At 43.7% G+C, this 17,148-nt stretch overlaps 1 protein-coding gene across 1 annotated transcript in view; it reads left to right on the forward strand.

Moving 5' to 3' along the window:
• LOC138958097 (ras-related protein Rab-37-like) overlaps positions 1-10,448 on the forward strand; it is a 299,221-nt gene extending 288,773 nt beyond the window's left edge. Inside the window, exons 7-8 of the mRNA XM_070329162.1 lie at positions 9,346-9,459; positions 9,874-10,448. Coding sequence (XP_070185263.1) covers positions 9,346-9,450 — 105 coding nt within the window. The 3' untranslated portion in view covers positions 9,451-9,459; positions 9,874-10,448. The remainder of the gene's footprint in view (positions 1-9,345; positions 9,460-9,873) is intronic.
• The last annotated feature ends 6,700 nt before the right edge of the window (positions 10,449-17,148 follow it).

The raw sequence follows: 17,148 nt of genomic DNA on the forward strand, positions 1-17,148 counted from the left end.
GTTTCTTGTCATTCTCTTGACAATGACACGTCGCACCAACTTTCGTGGGAATATGGACCGATGATCGGAATAGGGATGTGTGAGACCATCCAATCACAGCACCAGAATTCCCCCACGTGTCTATCAGAATAGCAATATTCTTCAATATTGGCAACAACTACCCTGGACCCTAGCTTGGTCCACTCAAATCTGTGCTGATGTCTTTTCTTAATATAAACTGCATGAAGCTGCGAGCAGTGGATAAGAAGACTGCGGGCAGCTGCATGCAGTGAACTTCACTGCATAATTATGTTTTGTTTTGCGCAGTAGAAGGGTGTGTCCCCCGCATTAGACGCTGATTGGCTGGCTGGCAATGACGCATTCAAATGGCACAGTTTAACCTTATGACGTCATCAAGACAAAATCAATACAATTTGAAGTTTTTTTCAAAGTTTTCCATCGCAGTAGAAGCGGCGTCTATGCGTGAATGGGGTATAAATAGCCATTCGAGTGATCTGCATGAGCCATGTATTGTTGTTAAATGCTATTGCGACTATGTTCCATCATGATCTGGTTATGCCGAAAGAAAAACAATGGTGACTGCGCATTAGAGCGATACATAAAAAGACCAAACAATACTGTACTCCCGTGTTTGACGAAGTCGATACGATTGACAAAGCACGCCTTCGGCCTTGGTCGATAAAGATAAAACAAATGACGATACGGTTCTCTCGGAACAACAAAAAAGCTGGTCTATCAACAAACCACCTAACATCTTATAACATGTGAGGGACAATAAAGTACAACATGTGAGGGACAATAAAGTACAATATGTGTGGGACAATAAAGTACAACATGTGAGGGACAATAAAATACAATATGTGTTTGACAAAAAAAGTACAATATGTGAGGAAAAATAAAGAACAATATATGAGGGACAATAAAGTACAATATATGTGAGGGACAATAAAGTACAATAATATGTGAGGGACAATAAAGTACAATAATATGTGAGGGACAATAAAGTACAATATGTGAAGGAAAATAAAGAACAATATGTAAGGGACAATAAAGTACAATATGTGAGGGACAATAAAGTACAATATGTGTGGGACAATAAAGTACAACATGTGAGGGACAATAAAATACAATATGTGTGGGACAAAAAAGTACAATATGTGAGGGAAAATAAAGAACAATATGTGAGGGACAATAAAGTACATTATTCCCCCCTCTGCTTCTTTACCTCTGTAAACTTGTAGAGCTAGTTATTTTTCGATAATGACCCAGCAACCAAACAAATAACGAGCCAGCAACAGCCTGAATCCTCGATAGTGCAATGGGTTGAGAAGCTGTTCTGTTTCGGTACTACTTTTGCGACTGAAAAGTTCCGAACGCTCTATACGTACGAAGTATACATCTCTGGAGCAAACAATACAAACATACCGCATTTAAATTAACAACTACAGGCCTGAACACATGAATATCCATATAAAATCCATGAGTTCGGTTGTTTTCTGAATCTAGATCTGCTGTGCACAAACCGTTCATCACAAGCAAATTCCCAAGGCAAGTAACTCATACTCTCGCGACAAGAGTAGTTCCCCTTCTTTTAACTCAGTTTCTTCGACAACACTGACTGCAATCCGACGGTCAGTTTTCAACAATATTTCATTTTATAAACAGATCACACGCAACCAAATGCACACATCTCATCAATTTAAACAACATAAAGCGGTTTCATACACTATTTTCCCCAGAAAACTGAACTTCATACAGTAATTAACGTTGGAACACGGGTGCAACAGTTCGTCTGCTAGTCCCATTTGACGCAAGAACATTATCTTAAGCGATACTAAAACATAAACAGAACACACAATACCTGCCTTTACCGCCACAGCAGAATAACAGCATATCTGTGTACTTGATTTTAGTCCAAAACAAGGAAACTGACAAGAAGTGTTAACAGAATGGAATGATTTGCACGGAACTATACAACCGCGCATCAATCGATCGCCTGCGCAGGTTGACTGGTTGAGTGAGTCGGATTCGATGAAACTTTCGCACAAAAACTCCTGTTTTCTTTGAATAACTGAAGAAAGGAGGAATAAAGAGGTTACACACCTCGTCTCAGTGATTATTAAAAATAATGGTCTCAGTTCGCGGTCATGAAAAAGCTCGCTGAAGCTCGCATTTTTCATGATCCGCTAACTTCGACCATTATTTTTAATAATCACTGAGACTCGGCATGTAACCTCTACATATATGTGAGGGACAATAAAGTACAATAATATGTGAGGGACAATAAAGTACAATAATATGTGAGGGACAATAAAGTACAATATGTGAAGGAAAATAAAGAACAATATGTAAGGGACAATAAAGTACAATATGTGAGGGACAATAAAGTACAATATGTGAAGGACAATAAAGTACATGTGAGGGACAATAAAGTACAATATGTGAGGGACAATAAAGTACAATATGTAAGGGACAATAAAGTACAATATGTGAGGGACAATAAAGTACAATATGTAAGGGACGATAAAGTACAATATGTAAGGGACAATAAAGTACAATATGTAAGGGACAATAGAGTACAATATGTGAGGGACAATAAAGTACAATATGTAAGGGACAATGAAGTACAATATGTCAGGGACAATAAAGTACAATATGTAAGGGACAATAAAGTACAATATGTAAGGGACAATAAAGTACAATATGTGAGGGACAATAAAGTACAATATGTAAGGGACAATAAAGTACAATATGTGAGGGACAATAAAGTACAATATGTAAGGGACAATAAAGTACAATATGTAAAGAACAATAAAGTACAATATGTGAGGGACAATAAAGTACAATATGTATGGGACAATAAAGTACATGTGAGGGACAATAAAGAACAATATGTAAGGGACAATAAAGAACAATATTTGAGGGACAATAAAGTACAATATGTAAGGGACAATGAAGTACAATAATTATGTAAGGGACAATAGAGTACATGTGTGGGACAATAAAGTACAATATGTAAGGGAGAATAAAGTACAATATGTGAGGGACAATAAAGTACAATATGTAAGGGACAATAAAGTACAATATGTAAGGGACAATAAAGTACAATTTGTGAAGGAAAATAAAGAACAATATGTAAGGGACAATAAAGTACAATATGTTAGGGACAATAAAGTACATGTGTGGCACAATAAAGTACAATATGTAAGGGACAATAAAGTACAATATGTAAAGGACAATAAAGTACAATATGTGTGGGACAATAAAGTACAATATGTGAGGGACAATAAAGTACATGTGTGGGACAATAAAGTACAATATGTAAGGGACAATAAAGTACAATATGTGAGGGACAATAAAGTACAATAATATGTGAAGGACAATAAAGTACAATATGTAAGGGACAATAATGAACAATATGTGAGGGACAATAAAGTAAAATGTGGCAGACAATAAAGTTCAACATGTGAGGAACAATTAAGGATAGAATGTGTGTTTTCCAACTACATAATTTCTGTCATTTTGACATGCAGAGCCACCAAAATCACAAGATGCACTTAGAATAAGCTAGTCTGCGTTTGTGGTACACGAAGGGTGTGCTTGGATGCATATCATATCAATAAAAGAGCTTTGAATGTAAGGTTCCACTTTCTGACAGCAATAATGTCAAGAGGTCTTTGATTACGGGCACTACGAGTTATATTTTCAATGATCGCTTCGATGCAGCAAAAAGAGGAATACATGAGGTATATGTTAGACACCGACTATGTTTACATCATGCATTTTGAGAAGCTGTTCCAGTAATATTTCTGTGCCTTCTACACTTGTTCATGTTATGAGGATCGTGTCATTTGTGTTATGAGTGCAAACACGGTGTATCTTTTCATCTGGAGTTGAAACGTTTAATAGTATAACAAGAACATCACAGCCATAGGTCTACAACTCTTCAACAAAAATGAACATGAAAATTGTGCCGCTTGAAACAAAGCAAAACCTACAAGGGGAAAGAGTAAACGACAAAATCAACAGGGATCCCATACTGAGTGGCGATGAGAAAGACCACGTACAGGCAAGAAAGTCTCAGACGTGCCTGCTATCTTGCTCATTGAACACTGCTCGTTGTTTGATCTGCACTGTCAGCTGTTCCATCAATCGCTTCTCTCTCTCCATCTGCCTCTTCTCCAGCAGTCTGTTGACTGTGTAGAGGAAGGGGTTGATGGCCGAGTTGAGGGGCAGCGCGAAGATGGCCAAGGCCACGTTGACCTCGCCAGAGATAGGCTGACCAGCGGATGACAGGATGCCCAGCAGACCGACGGGGAACCAGCAAAGAAAGTCAGACATGGCGATGGTGATAAGTCGTCTGGCCAGCCTCTGGTCCTTGCTAGATTGGTTGGTGACGTCGGCGTGCTTTAGACTGTTTTTCTGCACAGACTGGTAGATGAGGAGCTGGCCCACAGCGATCAGCATGAACAGCACGAAGTTGAAGACAATGAACAGGCTAAAGGAGTAGTTATGACCGAGGAACTCTTTCCTGGTGATGGGCAGCGGCATGCAGATTCCGTTGAGACTGTAGAAACCCCAGTGGGCGGTGGGAGGCAGCAGTGGGATGAGGGCCAAGACCACACCCACCACCCAGACCGTGCCTGAGGCCAGTGCCCCGGTCTTCTTGCTGAAGCGAACCCGGCTGAAGGGGAAGCGCAGCACGAGCAGCCTGTCCAGCGTGATCAGACAGACCACCAGGGCCGACACCTCGTTGGACGTCATGCACAGAAAGCCAGCTACCTTGCAAGCTGCGCTGCGCCTCCAGCTGACGTCATTCCACAGGTAGGAGCCCATGTAGTGACGGTCCGCCACGCCGATGATGGCCAGGTAGACGCCCATCAAGAAATCTGACGAACACAAGGTGATTGTAAAGACGTCGAAGCCATTCCTCACTCTGTTTAGAAACACGCGGGCCACGAAGGCCGTGAGGTTGCCCAGCAAGGCCAGGGCGGCGAAGAGCGCTAGGAAGACGCGGTAGACGTGGGAACGCAGCAGGTTGTCACAGGACGACACCTCGTCACTCGGCGCCCTGCAGTCCGCCAGGTTGAAGCCGGGGGGGAGAGTGACGGGGCAGCACAGCTTGTAGTTATCCGCCATCACCTCACGAAGCTGACCCAGGCCTTGCAGCAAGTCTCTGGGAAAGTAGGTCAGGGGGCAGCCGCGCACGTCCAGCACGTGCAGGGAAGTGGGAGTCTCCAAGCGGTCAGTGGACAACGTGTCCACCTCACAGTCACTCAGGTTGAGGACCTCAATGTTGGGGAATGGGCTGAGGGCAGTCATGTGGAACACGGGGATCGTCACACGTGACAGGTCAAGACTGTGAAGGAGGGAGGATAGAACGGGGGCCACACGCTGCTTTCGGAAGATAGAGGTCAGGGGGTTACCAGCCAGGGACAGGTGTCGCAGGTTGGGCAGGTGGAAAAGGTGTTCATCGCTGACCTCAGTCAGGTGGTTGTCACCCAGGTGCAGAATGTGCAGGTTAGGCAGACTCAGGTGTGAGAGTTCCCTCAGTGCACAGCTGGCCAGGTTGAGGTAAACCAGCATGGTGTTGTTGCTGACATCAGCAGGACGAAGCCCGCTCCCACTGGCGTGCAGGTAACGCAGCTCTGCAAACTGGCCCTCCTGGAACGGGCCGCCACAGAAGAAGGCGTGGCCATAGCACGTGCAGCCGGGCGGACACACCGAGTCACACAGCAGTTCATCGTCGTGCTGCGGACAGTGAAACACTCCGTCACACATCTCGTCAGCAGTCAGACAGACGGCGGAGGCACGACAGCGATAGAAACCAGGACACGTGTATCGGTCACAGTCAGCCTCGTCCTGGCGGCCCTGACAGTCGTACACCCCGTTACAGCGCATGAAGATGGGCAGGCAGTAACCGCTACCCGGACACTGGAAATGGGCGGGTGGACAGTCCAGTGGCTGGTCAGTGCTGTAGGTGGTGTTGAGAGGGACCAGCCGGACTCTCCTGGGACCCTCCAGGTTGATGACCACGGGCCACGTGACCGCCTTTATGTGGAAGTTGGCAGTGGTGCACAGGTCCTCGTCGCCCCCGTGCAAACAGTCCTCCGCGTCATTGCAAACTGCCTGCCGTTTCACACACTGAAACAAATAAAGCTTTGTCACAAACCCCCAAAACACCGTGCCTAATTCACACACTCATAGAAAAAGTTAGGCTTTGCCACATACCCAAATGAAAATGCCCCCCCCCCCCCCTCCCCGTCACCTGACGTGATTCATGCCAATTGTGGGTCACTCATGTCTGTTCGGATTTTACCTCAGAAAATAAATCGTTGACAAAATGTTTACCTGTCCTTTGTGACATTGAAAGTTGACGGTTTGATCACATGGCAAGTGGTGGCAGAAGCTTTCATCGCTGTTGTCGATGCAGTCAGACCGGAAGTCACATACCAAGGTGATGGGCACGCTCTGCCGGCCGTTGGCGCATGTGAACGACGGCGGATGTGGCATCACGACACCGGAACAGGAAGTTGAACGTTGCTCTAAGCATGCGCTTTGCAGATCACATGACAGGAAACTGTGTGAGAGATGTCCTTGAGAACAAAGCACAAAGTGTGTGGAGTTTGTGAGTGAAGACTGATGCGATCCTAGAGGAACCACTTTCACTGTTTCTTCTCGGACTGATTGTGCCCTTGTATGAAGCTCACAGATGTAATCTGCATCGAATTGCTTGTTGCATATCAGAGGCGACAGCATAACAGAGAGTGGGTTGTCAATTCTGACCTTCATGCACGACGGCCTGGAGTATTTGTACATGTCTAGGTCGGGAATGTAGTAGGCAATGCTACCGTCCGCGTGCTGCCATATCTGCCGGTATCTGCAACACACAGCGTGGTTGGTATCTACACTAATCGCCATAAAAAACTAAACACATACATTTTGCTGTAGAACTTTGTGATGCGGTCAGTTATAGTAAAACCAAGTATATTGCCAGAAAGGTAATTTATTCCCTTACCGTTTGAAACAAAGAGTTTCATTTATTAGTGCTTAAGCAGTGTACCGGAGACCTAGGACACCCCCCAAAAGCAAATTCGCAAAAGCAAATTTGCAGACACTAAAATACATAACAAATCAAAACAAGCAAGAGTGACCCTGGTTTGTTTTTCTCAAATTAAAGAACAACTCATTTTCTACCCACACAAATTGATTTGGTTCAGCTATTGTGCCTAGCAGTGTTGTTTTGCCATTTTGAAGACGACTGGTGTCAGCCTCGTCAGAAGCCGTAAAAGGCTTGATTTCGCGTCATTTTGTGTGGGCTATGTGGGTAAAAACCCCGTAGTCTGGTAATGGCTAGTGGTATTGCTTTAACTTTGACATGAATATTGTTAATACAACTGCAAAAGAGTGTGTAAAATATCATGGCGTTTTGATGAGTTTTTTTGACATACATGCCCAATAAACATGCCAGAACTGGGCCACTGCTGGCTTTTTGCTGGCAAGTTTGGTAAAGCTGGCCATAAAAAAACCAACACTGGGCCAATTATGGTTTGCCAACAAAGGCCCAGTTATGGCTTGCCATCACTGGCCCATCTCTGGCATTCCAGTAATATTGTCGGCCAGTAAAATGCCTTAATTGGCCCACTGTTGGCACGCCATTGATGGCCCAGTGCTTGTTTGCCAGCATTGGGCCATAGGTGGCGATTTGCTGGCAATTATAGGTGGGTTTTTGCTGGCACGCCAGCAGTGGGCCAATGCTGGATTATTGCTGGCAAGAAGATCTGCGACAGCACAGCGGTATGACTTTCTCACTTGGAGTGACGTAATGTACAAACAAATGTCGAAATATCTTGACGTCACTCGTGATGATGACGCATTGTCAACTAAATCCGGCCCGCGGTGGTTCTGCAGATGTCCGGTTATTTGTTTTGCATTCAACTTCAAGGAATTTCCAAAGCACCTTCTTCGATTTCAGTACGCGTCCGATCTCCTCCGGCTAGAAGCAAGCGTGGTGAGTTTCACAAACAGTTGTGTGAGCAGGTCGTCGCAACGGCGTTAGATCTAGCATCTTCTTGTTCTTTTCCTCCGTTGTCGGTCTTTTTATATTTAGTCAAGTTTTGACTAAATATTTTAACATCGAGGGGGAATCGAAACGAGGGTATGGTGTATGTGCGTGTGTCTGTGTGTGTGTGTGTGTGTGTGTGTGTGTGTGTGTGTGTGTGTAGAGCGATTCAGACTAAACTACTGGACCGATCTTTATGAAATTTGACATGAGAGTTCCTGGGTATGAAATCCCCGAACGTTTTTTTCATTTTTTTTATAAATGTCTTTGATGACGTCATATCCGGCTTTTCGTGAAAGTTGAGGCGGCACTGTCACGCCCTCATTTTTCAACCAAATTGGTTCAAATTTTGGTCAAGTAATCTTCGACGAAGCCCGGACTTCGGTATTGCATTTCAGCTTGGTGGCTTAAAAATTAATTAATGACTTTGGTCATTAAAAATCTGAAAATTGTAAAAAAAAATAAAAATTTATAAAACGATCCAAATTTACGTTTATCTTATTCTCCATCATTTGCTGATTCCAAAAACATATAAATATGTTATATTCGGATTAAAAACAAGCTCTGAAAATTAAATATATAAAAATTATTATCAAAATTAAATTGTCGAAATCAATTTAAAAACACTTTCATCTTATTCCTTGTCGGTTCCTGATTCCAAAAACATATAGATATGATATGTTTGGATTAAAAACACGCTCAGAAAGTTAAAACAAAGAGAGGTACAGAAAAGCGTGCTATCCTTCTTAGCGCAACTACTACCCCGCTCTTCTTGTCAATTTCACTGCCTATGCCGTGAGAGGTGGACTACGAGTATACGGTCTTGCTGCGTTGCATTGCGTTCAGTTTCATTCTGTGAGTTCGACAGCTACTTGACTAAATATTGTATTTTCGCCTTACGCGACTTGTTTCAACTTTCTTCTGCTGGACGTTTGAGTCAGTTCGCAAAATATAATAGACTTTAAGAAGTCGTCCTCTCTGTAAGAAAGAATCTGCGCGCGCACGCGCGCGTGTGTGTGTGTGTGTGTGTGTGTGTGTGCGCCCGCGCGCGCGGTTGTGTGTGTGTGTGTGTGTGTGTGTGTGTGCGCCCGCGCGCGCGGTTGTGTGTGTGTGTGTGTGTGTGTGTGTGTGTGTGTGTGTGCCTTTTTCCTTTCTTTGTGTGATTGAGTTTGTTTTGTCTCTGTCAAAAGAAAAGCACCATAGGCATTACCATAAGCTTACTTGTAACCAAACAAATTGCATCTTGTGAATGTTGACATTGAGTATGTGTCTATTCACTCCAGGACAAAGATTTGTGCAAGTGTCTGACTGCCCAACTGGATAAGATGCAGCTCGCCTGGGTCTCAGTTCCTGAGAGAAACGCAAGAGAGCTGTCCGAGACAACGTAAGCTTCGCAGGTTAGATCAAAATACATATTCCTGTTGACCCCTTACTTCTGCTTGGCATTTTAGTCAGTTCAGAAAATATGATAGATTACAAGAAGTCGTCCTCTCTGTGAGAATGCCTCTGTGTGTGTATGTGTGTGTGTGTGTGTGTGTGTGTGTGTGTGTGTGTGTGTGTGTGTGTGTGTGTGTGTGTGTGCGCGTGTGTGTGTGCGCGTGTGTGTGTGTGAGCGCGCGCGCGTGCGTGCGTGCGTGTGCTGTTTGCTTGCATGCCTGCGTGTATGCTTGCGTTTGTTTGGTTGTTTGGTTGTGTGTGTGTGTGTGTGTGTGTGTGTGTGTGTGTGTGTGTGTGTGTGTGTGTGTGTGTGTGTGTGTGATATGGAATAATGAATTAAAACCAACAAAACTCGTTTGCTTTCATGTTTCAAGAGGTGAACGGCAGGAGGACTTGAGAGTTTCAATGGCTTACCGTAGGCTACGACGTCAGGACAAAGAAAAGAAGCGTTATCTCAACGTTGCGGATGCGAACAGAGAAATGACAGAATCAAGACAATCCTACGGAGGTTTACTGGGAAGTGAACAAGAAACATTCCTGCCTTTGGTCATCATGTCTCGAGTGTGAAATTTAGAACGCTGTACAAATAAAATAAAACAGTGAGCAACTGAAAACAAAGCGTACGTTTCTGTAATGTTTCGGTAATGAGTCGTTGCTGTTTGGAAGCTTTACATTTGTTTTGTTTTTAATATATATTACTGTATTGTTGTTGTGCCCGCTATAACTGCGTTGATGACGATATTCTGTCAAAACCACTGCCTTTACTTGCCAGATAAGTTACACGACAAATGTGATTAGCATTTCAATTGCATTTTACTGATGAATTTGATAATTACGCATATGCATATTGCTAATGTACAGCTTGACAGCATTGCCCTTTGCTTTATTTGCGCACGTCTTGCCGCCAGCATGGGTTGAAAAGTCCATTGATGTGCTGTGTTTTGTTATTGTTATTACATTCACAGTAAAAAATGACAAAACAAAGCATATTTATAGACTTCTAACAACCATCTATGGGCTAACAAGACTGTGCAGAGAGTACATGAATAGAGCCGTCATTCTATCCGAATCAGTGGTATTGGTATATTTCCTGCAACTTATTGGCATTTTGCTGGCAATGGTAAAGACAGAAATATGGCATTTTGCCGGGCCACAACTGGCCCGGTAATTTCAGCAGGTAAAGGGCCATTAACGGAAAATATATGGAAAAAAGTTTTTTTTATATGGAACTAAAAACCTGCAAAATGCTGGCAAAATGCTGGCGAAATGCTGGCAAAATGCTGGGTTTTTGATGGCAAGCCATCAATAAGCCATCAAATAAATGATGGGTTTTTGCTGGCAAAATTCTGGCAAAATTCTGGCAAAATGATGGCAAGCCATCAAAAAGCCATCAAATAAATGATGGGTTTTTGCTGGCAAAATTCTGGCAAAATGATGGCAAAATGATGGCAAGCCATCAAAAAGCCATCAAATAAATGATGGGTTTTTGCTGGAAAATTGCTGGCAAATTGCTGGCAAAATGATGGCAAGCCATCAAAAAGCCAGCAAATAAATGATGGGTTTTTGCTGGCAAAGTGCTGGCTTGCCAGTGATGGCCCATCAATTTGCCAATGTGCATACGGGTAATATGCCAGCATTGGGCCATAGGTGGGCCTTTGATGGCAGTAGTTCTGGCAACTGGCATTGCCATCAAAAAGCCATCAATGGCCCAGTTCTGGCATGTTTATTGGGCAGTAGTCGCCGCTTGTAAAAAAACCACCTTGGGACCGAACAAAAGTGTTATTAATAAGCGGCGTTTTTAATAAACGGCTGCGTGCTGAACATGTGTTGAACTGGGTGGCCGAGTGGTAACGCACTTGCGCTCGGAAGCGAGAGGTTGCGAGTTCGACCCTGGGTCAGGGCGTTAGCAATTTTCTCCCCCCTTTCCTAACCTAGGTGGTGGGTTCAAGTGCTAGTCTTTCGGATGAGACGAAAAACCGAGGTCCCTTCGTGTACACTACATTGGGTTGTGCACGTTAAAGATACCACGATTGACAAAAGGGTCTTTCCTGGCAAAATTGTATAGGCATAGATAAAAATGTCCACCAAAATACCCGTGTGACTTGGAATAATAGGCCGTGAAAAGTAGGATATGCGCCGAAATGGCTGCGATCTGCTGGCCGATGTGAATGCGTGATGTATTGTTTAAAAAAATTCCATCTCACACGGCATAAATAAATCCCTGCGCCTTGAATATGTGCGCGATATAAATTGCATAAAATAAAAATTAAAAAAAATTAAAATAAAAATCCCTGCGCTTAGAACTGTACCCACGGAATACGCGCGATATAAGCTTCATATTGATTGATTGATTGATTGAACATGTCCATCAGTAACGAAAGGTAAGAAGACCGACGCACGCATACAAGCTAAACTGATTACACCGTACAACCGTTTTGAAACTTTACCAAAAGCATTTTAATGATAAATAAAAACGATTCAGAATATGTACATGTATCGCACATCACAGTTTGCCGAGGCATTGTTCTATGGTCATCTGATCCTTGGGCTGTTTGCGAAAAAAGTTACGGATCTCCCCTCCCATAGTGTCAGGGATCTCCCCTCCCATAGTGTCAGGGATCTCCCCTCCCATAGTGTCAGGGATCTCCCCTCCCATAGTGTCAGGGATCTCCCCTCCCATAGTGTCAAACTTGGCAGCGTGTTCAAACCCCTCCTCTCAAGTCCCATTGTGAGGACTTGCAGCGCTTGTCTCATCTGAGAATTGGTAGGGGTGGGGACTTCTTCTTCTTCATCGTCGTCCTCTTCCTCGTCGGGGCCATCGCCGTCGTCAGCAGCAGGACCCACAGCTTTGATGTCGGAGATGATCTCCTGGAGAGCAGCTTCACTCTGCTGAGGGCCCCAAAGGGTTTAAAATCGTGATCGTGATTGGCGTTTTTTGACCTTTCTGTGACCGTGATTGCCGAAATTTCCATTTCTGTGATCGTGATGGGACTTTGCCCGTGATCCGTGATGACAAAAAAATCAAGTCTCGTGATCGTGATCGTCATTTGTTTTCGTGATCGTGATGGGCATTATTGCAAAGCATTTTATTTTCAACGTACATTTTTCACAGCTGTATCACTCTATGATCCTCTATTCGTCAAGGTGTTTGTGATCGTGAAAACAAAAATCAAGGTAACTGTGATCGTGAAAGCTAAAATTTCCCTTCCCGTGATCGTGATGATACCCCCCCCCCCCTTTGGGGCCCTCTCTGCTCCTCCTCACTCAGCTCCAGGGCGACAGGGCTGTCATCATCCATAGACACCCAGCTCTCAAACTCTTCATCTATCATCCCAGGGGGTGGGGGCACAGGAGTCACATCCACATCTGGTTGAATAAAACGGGGCAGGGTAAGTGTTTGGTCTTTTCGTAAAATAGACGACGATGACGATCACTGTTCACACAAACGCTGAAGTGTCTTGAGTTGTCATCTAACGGTTTACTGACAAGAATTCACGACCAGAAGGCGACTACTAACCCTCTGAGCAGAGAGAAAATGAACAAAAAGTGTTTTTATTAAACGGCCCCTGTATTTAATAACCGGCGGAATTTTACATAGGTTATATAGTGGTAAATCCGGACCGGACCAGACTGTATTTAAAAAACGTCTGTTTTTATTTACCGCGTTTTTTATAAGCGGCGACCACTGTTCTGGAAATTTTCAGAAACGTTTGATTAAACTGTAATAACTCTTTTCAGTATAGTTGCAAAATGTCAGGATTGTGCACACTTCAACACAAATGAATATTACAATTAGGGATCAATTTTGGTACAGAAGCAACAACGCGCGTGGGTGGTATGGAAATGTGAACGCGAAACAACAATTACGAAAAACAGGTCTTCCAACATCAAAACCAAGTCCAGCGCAGCAGACTGAACTGGCACGTCACTCACAGCGATAAAAACCGTGCCAGTTCAGTCTGCTGCGCTGGACTTGGTTTTGATGTTGTTGCCTTTGTTCCAAAATTGATCCCCAATTTGATTTGTGTTGAAGTGTGCAAATTGCTGAATTTTTGCAAGCATACTGTAAATAGTTATTACAATTTAATCAAACTTTTCTGAAAAGTTCCAGTATGTCCAAAAAACTCATCAAAACGCTCTGTGCCTCTGTTCACTCTCGGCTTCCTATCCGGGTCGGGTCGGGCTGGACACGGGTTAACACTATGCGCATACTGTTTTTGATAGACATCTGTTGTTGTTTCCAAGACAATAAAGAGAATACACCGAGTATTGGTACCAATAAAACAACGCTGCATACACAGAAAATGTAGGGATGTCATTATTCAAAGAAGGATGATTCGCTTATGTACTGCTTGCAACTTTAGGTCTTTCGGCATATCTCATCAACACGAAGCAAACACCAGTATATGCAAAACAAAATGTTAAAAAACAGCAAACATTGTCCCCGACCGAAAGTGTTAACAGTTTTGTAATCAGAATTTTATCGACATAAACAATCTCCGGAAGGATTGAGAAGGTACATCTGCACATCACATTTTGAACACACCGCAAGAAGCAAACCACGTACACGGGCGGCAGACTGTCAGATGTCGTCCGAAGTCCAATGAAAACTTCCCGCAAGTGGCGATACATATATTTCAGAGAGTGCCAGTCCTCGGGTCCGTTCAAACTGACCAGCAGCCCGCCACGACGTCGGCAGTCCGCGTCGGCTTCGTTCCACGACTTGCGAGCCACGTCGGGATCCTGCAACGTGAAACACAACGGGGATAAGAATATGGTATAATACACTCATGTCGGTCTCCTGCAACGTACCTCTCGCACGTGAAACACAACGTGGATAAGAACAAGGTTACCCTCATGTAAACTCGAGCTGCTTTCTCACTTGGAAAAGCGAGCTGTTAAACAGTACGGCGCTATTCTGGGTTTTTTCTGCATGCGTTCATTTTTCCAAGCCCTGAGTCGTTCACTGTCAGCTTAGTATCTGTATCGTGCGCATGCATGTTCCGACACCGAGGAGCATCTTCACCTTTGACTCTGGCAATTAAATATCTCGCTGACCTTGGGGTCGAACCCACACCGAAAGCGACAAACTGGTTTGAAAGCAGCGCCGCCCCAATCCCTATATAGTTGCGTCCCAGCATGGCATGTATTACCGTCAACAGTGCGAGAGAAAACTAAATGTGTGTGTGCGTGTGTGTTGGTAGCCACAGTCTGAAATTCGTAGGTATGCGGGCATGACACATTTATACCTGTTGTGTCTTGCCTTCGCTTGTGTAGCCACATCACCGTCCATTCTCACAAGCCTTGATGCTCAGAGCCGGCATGCGAGAGTCGAGGTTAGGGACTTAAGTCCGGGATAAACCGCATTAAGGGTACTAACGTCTCTTAACTCGACTCATGCATACCGGCTCAGGGCATCCCATGTACTTTTTATATTTAGTCAAGTTTTGACTAAATATTTTAACATCGAGGGGGAATCGAAACGAGGGTCGTGGTGTATGTGCGTGTGTCTGTGTGTCTGTGTGTCTGTGTGTGTGTGTGTGTGTGTAGAGCGATTCAGACTAAACTACTGGACCGATCTTTATGAAATTTGACATGAGAGTTCCTGGGTATGAAATCCCCGAACGTTTTTTTCTTTTTTTTGATAAATGTCTTTGATGACGTCATATCCGGCTTTTCGTGAAAGTTGAGGCGGCACTGTCACGCCCTCATTTTTCAACCAAATTGGTTGAAATTTTGGTCAAGTAATTTTCGACGAAGCCCGGGGTTCGGTATTGCATTTCAGCTTGGTGGCTTAAAAATTAATTGATGACTTTGGTCATTAAAAATCTGAAAATTGTAAAAAAAATTAAAAATTTATAAAACGATCCAAATTTACGTTTATCTTATTCTCCATCATTTGCTGATTCCAAAAACATATAAATATGTTATATTCGGATTAAAAACAAGCTCTGAAAATTAAATATATAAAAATTATTATCAAAATGTTTTTTCCAAATCAATTTAAAAACACTTTCATCTTATTCCTTGTCGGTTCCTGATTCCAAAAATATATAGATATGATATGTTTGGATTAAAAACACGCTCAGAAAGTTAAAACGAAGAGAGGTACAGAAAAGCGTGCTATCCTTCTCAGCGCAACGAATACCCCGCTCTTCTTGTCAATTCCACGGGCACTGCCTTTGCCACGGGCGGTGGAGTGACGATGCTACGAGTATACGGTCTTGCTGCGTTGCGTTGCGTTCAGTTTCATTCTGTGAGTTCGACAGCTACTTGACTAAATATTGTATTTTCGCCTTACGCGACTTGTTCTTCTTCTTCTTCTTCAAATACTGAGGAAATTCCTGTACAAGGCAACTATCCTCATTTGGTTGGTGCGCCTAATTTCAGTACAGTTTCAAAGACGACGGAAGGTGCTCAGAAGTTAGCGAGACCAAATCGGCAAGAAGTTGATCATGTAACCAGTCAGTTTGGCGATTTTCAAACGAAACGTAGATGCGGCTTAAAAACTCATCTAAGTTGAGCGCTGTTCGGCGTTTTCGTCCGATGTTCAAATAGCTTGCCTCGACACGCTCACTTGTTGTAAGCTATACTAATATAACTTAATGCGAGATCCTTGCTCGCTCGATGGGTTATGCCTCCCATGCATAGACGCCTAGAAGTCTGCGAGCCACTTCAACTGCTAGCTTCAAAGCAGGCTAAGCATTTGTGCTGTTTTCATGGCGGCCATTTTCAACTCACTTTCCTTAGGGGGACAAATCGCTCGAAAATCAAGAATCGGCTGAACGTAGGTCACGTGAGCGGTCCTTTGGTAGGCGTACCCACAGGAGGCTGTATCAAAGCGCAGGTCGATTGAAGTACTGTACTCCTTATAATTCCTGTAGTATTTCTATAATTATTCACTCTTCGACCGGCGCTTTGATACAAACTTTTGTGGCCTTACGAATCGAATCAAGATGCAGCACTTGCGTCCCACAACGATCAGTCCGCGCCCACACTCTGGGCTGGAGTAGGGACAGTTGTCTTCGTCACTGCCGTCTGCACAGTCGGCATCCAGGTTGCAGGGAAAGTGTTGCCGGATCTCTGGCCAGTGGTCAGTGCTGCAGTTCCATCGCCCGTCATGTGTCCGCTGGGGCTGCTGACCGTCACGGTGCAGGGAAAAGAGCAGCTGAAAACCTGCATGGTCAAGTGAAAAAAAATGTCAACTGTCACAGGTGAATGAATAAATCAAAACTTGACTAAATGTAAAAAGCTCAGCTGGAAACCTGCATGGTCAAGTGAAAACAATGGCAACTGTCACAAGTGACATAATAAATCAAAACTTGACTAAATGTAAAAAACGCAGCTGGAAACCTGCATGGTCAAGGGCAGAAAAAAAGAGGAGCTGGAAACTGGAATTGTCAGGAGAAAACGATGGCAATTGTCACAAGTGAAATAATGGACAAATAATATATCGAAACCTGCATAGACAATGAAAAGGATAACAGTTGTCACTTGTGAAATGATTCAAGTTGTCATCATTTTCACGAGTTTTCATTCACAGCCAGCTGGGAAATAAATCTCATGTTCCCCATGCAATAAATCCCCGGTTTCCATAGTTGCAGGAAGCAGGTTATACATGGATAATCAAAAGCAAACCCAATAGAAAC

The sequence above is a fragment of the Littorina saxatilis genome, linkage group LG2, assembly GCF_037325665.1.
Source record: "Littorina saxatilis isolate snail1 linkage group LG2, US_GU_Lsax_2.0, whole genome shotgun sequence".
In the NCBI taxonomy this organism is placed as follows: Eukaryota; Metazoa; Mollusca; class Gastropoda; order Littorinimorpha; family Littorinidae; genus Littorina; species Littorina saxatilis.